This window comes from Microtus ochrogaster, chromosome X (assembly GCF_000317375.1).
Source record: "Microtus ochrogaster isolate Prairie Vole_2 chromosome X, MicOch1.0, whole genome shotgun sequence".
NCBI classification, from domain to species: Eukaryota; Metazoa; Chordata; class Mammalia; order Rodentia; family Cricetidae; genus Microtus; species Microtus ochrogaster.
Genome location: NC_022026.1, coordinates 57,099,277 through 57,104,489, shown reverse-complemented (window position 1 = coordinate 57,104,489; position 5,213 = coordinate 57,099,277). Strand labels below are relative to the sequence as shown.

The 5,213-nt window shown below is 39.1% G+C and overlaps 1 protein-coding gene across 4 annotated transcripts in view; it reads right to left on the bottom strand.

Annotated features, from left to right (window-relative positions):
* Positions 1-5,213, bottom strand: part of Phf8 (PHD finger protein 8) — a 104,743-nt gene that overhangs the window by 61,699 nt on the left and 37,831 nt on the right. For all 4 annotated transcript variants that reach the window (XM_026784821.1, XM_005358883.3, XM_005358884.3 and 1 more), the window contains exons 9-10: positions 1,375-1,462; positions 769-875 (exon numbers count right to left, since the gene is read on the bottom strand). In XM_026784821.1, coding sequence (XP_026640622.1) covers positions 769-875; positions 1,375-1,462 — 195 coding nt within the window. The remainder of the gene's footprint in view (positions 1-768; positions 876-1,374; positions 1,463-5,213) is intronic.

The following is a 5,213-nucleotide window of genomic DNA, read 5'->3' as shown; positions in this document are numbered from 1 at the left end:
AGGCAGATCTCTGTGAGTTCGAGACCAGCCTGGTCTACAGAGCTAGTTCCAGGACAGGCTCCAAAACCACAGAGAAACCCTGTCTCAAAAAAAAAAAAAAATAAAACAAACTGCAAAATCACTTCATAACATCTTAAGTTACTTTATAATTTTGTGCTGGGCCCCCCTTTTTTTATATCCTTAGCTACATGCGGCTATATGCAGCTCCTGGACCATGGGTTGGACATGCCTGCTAAACCTCCTCTCTAGTCATAGTCCCTTCTACTTTGATTGATCAATCTCAATCTCAACCTCTCTCTCTCTCTCTCTCTCTCTCTCTCTCTCTCTCTCTCTCTCTCTCTCTCTCTTTCACACACACACACACACACACACACACACACCATAAATTTAAATCTAGACTTCACATATGAGAGAAAACAAAATATTTGTCTGGGTCTGGTTATTTCATGTAAAATAATGATCTCCAGTATACCAATTTTCTGCAAATATAAATTTTTTCATTACAGCTGAATAAAGTTCCACTGTGTTCAACTAGCACATTTTCTTTATCTACCATCTGTTTATGGACTTCTAGGCTGGTTCTATATCTCAGTTATTGAAACTTTTTACTGTATATATTTAAGGTATTAATGCTGTTTTGAAATACATAGCAAGAAAACAGAAGTAGCAGGTTTTCTTTTCCCATTCCTCCTCTCCACAATTTCCACACTCCCTCTTCTTCCTTCTTTCTCTCTTAGCAAAAGTAATAGCTGGTAAGGCGAACCATACCTCGAAAGATGTCCAGAATATGTTTTCCCACATACCAGCAGATGGTCTCAAAGTTGGGAAACTTGAAGAGGTCTGCTGTGCTCAGCCGCTTCTCAATCTCATAGGCTCTGTAAGGAAACATAATGATTATAAAAGGATCTATTTGCTGATTATTATATACCAAGTATTATTCTTGGTGCTATGTATCTACTGTATTTAATCCTCACAGTGACCCTGTAAAGCCCTATATACAAAGAAACTTTGGACTCAAAGATGTGATTTGTCCAAAGGCACATTAATAACCAAGTAAAGAAAGGGTGTTAACCTTGTCAAAGTGAATGTCACCAAGAACTAAGATACCATTATCTTTGCAGTGGTAGTGGTACATGCCTTTAATTCCAGCACTTGAGAGAAAGAGGCAGGTGGAACTCTGAGCTTGAGGCCAATCTGGTCTACAGAGTAAGTTCCAGGACATCCAGGGTTACACAAACACTGACCAGAAAAACCAAACATACATAAAAGAAAAAGATACTTTCTAGTTGTCTTCATCTTACTATACTGCATTCCTTACTCAAGGGGAAAACATAAGCACTACAGCACATAAGAACAGGCAACTTCAGAACTCACTTGAGCTGCATTTCGATGTTAAGGCTGTGTAAGAAGTTCCCTCCAAAGGCTAGGCAGTCCACAGGGGTCAGCACGGCATGAATCCATCCTGTAGTATAATAAGGCAAAGGTCACAGCTAGCAGAAGGCATTTCTTGCTTTGGATACCTCAGTGCCTATCCAGTTTAACCCTGACTCCATATAATACTCCTATTTGTTTCACTGTGGCAATATCTAACCTGGTGTACATTCTGTCACTATTGCAACCCTGAACAGAATCAACTTATGAAGTTAATGCACTTCTACTTATCCTCTCTTTACTTCAAAACTCTTTCCACTGCTTTAACTACCCTTTCTTATCTAAAAGAACGTCACTCTTTTGCTAGGACTATATTCTTTCCAAAATGCACACCACTAGAGCACAATTATTCAATCTCCTTGCCTTTGATCCAATTTTGAAACATTTTTTTCCTTAAATATGTTCTATATTCATCTCCGTTTGCCATCCCTTAATCTAGAAAGTCTGTGTCCCTCCTTATCTCTCATACTGACTACTATTCCAAACTGACTTTTTGTTTTGTTTTGTTTTGTTTTGTTTTGTTTTGTTTTGTTTTTCTTGACAGGGTTTCTCTGTGTACCTTTGAAGCCTGTCTTGGAACTTGCTCTGTAGACCAGGCTGGCCTCAAACTCACAGAGATCTACCTGCCTCTGCCTCCCAAATGCTGGGATTGAAGGCATGTGCCACCACTGCGCAGCGTTCTTCTTTATAATTTATTTATTTTACATCCCATTGACAGCCTCCCCTCCTGCCCTATCTCCACAATTCACCTCTCATCTTTATTCACTCAGAAAGGGGCAGGCCTCCCATGAGCTTCAGGAAAGCATGGAACATATCAAGCTGCCATAAGACCAACCATCTCCCCCTGTATTCAGGCTGGGCAAGGCATTCCAGCAAGAGGAATAGGTTCCCAAGAGCCAACCAAAGCACCCTTACTCCCAATGCTAGGAGTTACACAAATAGACCAAGCTACATAATTGTCACATATATGCAGAGGGCCTAGGTAGGTTCCATGCAGGCTCCCTTGTTGTTGGTTCAGACTCTGAGTCAGGTTAGATGTTACTGTGGGTTCTCTTGTTATGTCCCTTACACACTTGGCTGTTACAATCCCTCCTCCCTCTGAGCAGGACTCCCCAAACTCTGCCCAATGTTTAATCACCTCATTAGATGCTGAGAAAGCCGTTGGCAAAATCCAACACACTTTCATAATAAAAGTCTTGGGAGAGATCAGGGATACAAAGAACATACCAAAACATAATAAAGGCAATATACAACAAGCTGACAGACAACATCAAATTAAATGGAGAGAAACTCAAAGCAATTCCACTAAAATCAGGAATAAGACAAGGCTATCCACTCTCTCCATATCTATTCAATATGTAGTATTCAAAGTTCTAGCTAGAGCAGTAAGACAACAAAAAGAGATCAAGGGAATACAAATTGGAAAGAAGTCAAAGTATTGCTATTTGCAAATAACATGATAGTATACATAAGCGACCCCAAAAATTCTACTGGGAACTCCTGCAGGACCTTTAGCAAACTGTCTAGATACAAGATTAACTAAAAAGAAAAAAGTCAGATGCCCTTTTATGTACAAAGGATAAAAGGATTGGGAAAGAAATCAGGTAAACAACAACCTTCACAATAGCCACAGACAATATAAAATAGCTTGGTATAACTCTAAGTAAGCAAATGAAAGACCTGTATGACAAGATGTTCAAGAGTTCGAAGAAAGAAATTGGAGAAGATACAAGAAGATGGAAAGATCTCCCATGCTCATGGATCCATAGGATTAACATAGTAAAAGTGGCCATCTTACCAAAAGCAATATGCAGATTTGATGCAATCCCCATCAAATTCCAACATAATTCTTTATAGATATTGAAAGAACAATACTCAGCTTTATATGGAAAAACAAAAACCCTAGTATAGCTAAAACAAACCTATACAATATAGGAACTTCTGGAAGTATCACCATCCCTAATGTCAAGCTCTACTTCAGAGTTACAGTAATAAAAACAGCTTGGTATTGGCATAAAAACAGACAGGTGGATCAATGAAACTGAATCAATGACCCAGAAGTAAATCCATACACCTCTTTATTTTTGACAAAGAAGCCAAATCTATACAATAAAGAAAACAAAACATCTTCAACAAATGGTGCTAGCATAACCGGATGTTAACAAATAGAGGAATGAAAATAGATCCATATCTACTCTATCACCCTGCTCAAGTCTAAGTGGATCAAAGACCTCAACATAAATCCAGTTACACTGAAGCCGAGAGAAGAGAAAGTGGTGAAGAGCCTTAAACGCATTGGCACAGAAGGCAAATTTCTGAATAGAACACCAGTAGTGTAGACATTAAAGATCGACAATTAATAAATGGGACCTCATGAGACTGAAAAGGCAAAGGACACTGTCAATAGGAAAGAATGGCAGTCAACAGAATGGGAAAATATTTTCACCAACCCCACGTCTGACAGAGGGCTGATCTCCTAAATATATAAAGAACTCAACAAACTAGAAATCAAAACACAAATAATCCAATTTAAAAAACGGGGTACAGATAGATCTAAAAAGAGAATTCTCAAAAGAAGAATCTCAAATGTCCGAGAAACACTTAAAGAAGTATTCATCATCTTTAGCCATCAGGGAAATGCAAATCAAAATGACTTTGAGATTCCATCTTACACCTATCAAAAACACAAATGGCAGGTTATGCTGAAGAGGATATGGAGCAATGGTGGGAAGGCAAACTTGTACAGCCACTTTGGAAAAAAAAATCAATACAGCAGTTTCTCAGAAAATTGGGAACCTACCTCAAGATCCAGCTGTATCTTGGGCATATAGCCAAAGGATGCTTAATCATACCACAAAAACACTTGCTCAACTATGTTTTATTTGTAATAGCCAGAATCTGGAAACAATCTAGATGTCCTTCAGCCAAGGAATGATAAAGGAAAGTTGGTACATTTATACAAGAGTATTACTCAGTTGTCAGAAACAATGACATCAGAAAATTTGAAGGCAAATGGATGGAAACCCACCTAGAAAGATAAACACGGTGTGTACTCACTCATAAGTGAACTGTAAAGTAAAGGATAACCATGCTACAATGCACAGACCCAGAGAGACTACGTAACAAGGAGGGACCAAGGACGGACACATGGATCTTCCTGAGAAAGGGAAATAGTGATTTCCTGAGTGTACTGGGGGCAGATGGGCATAGAAACATGAGGGATCTGATTGAGGGGTGGGTGGAAAAGGACAGTGCTGACAGAGATGACTGGAAAGGGGGGCTTTTCAGGTTGAAGTCTGATACAAGAGAAACTCCCCTAAGTCTACAAACATGGCCTCAGCTAATACTCCTGGCAGTGGTAGATACATAGCCTAAACTGGTCATGCTGTGATTGGATTTGTTACTACCCCAGTTTATTATCTGAGAGCCATCAAATTCAAACTGCTTTTTTTATGCCTCTAAGTATAACAAAAACCCTTCGAACTGATAAAACATCAATACCAGTAATCTACAATAGGCGTGCACTCACTCTCTCTCTCTGTATGTATGTATATGTATATATATATGCAACCACTAAAACAAACAAAAAACTAAAGCAAATAAGCCACTAAAAACCACCACAAGTTCGAAACCTAAAAATTCATATGAAAATTCAAGGGATCCTGGAGTCGCCATGGTTCTCCCACGCCAGACTGACGCAGGTTAAGATCATTCCTGGTAAGCCAGCTTGTGGACTACATAGAATAATAGAAATGGGTTAGATCAATATGTAAGAGCTAGCC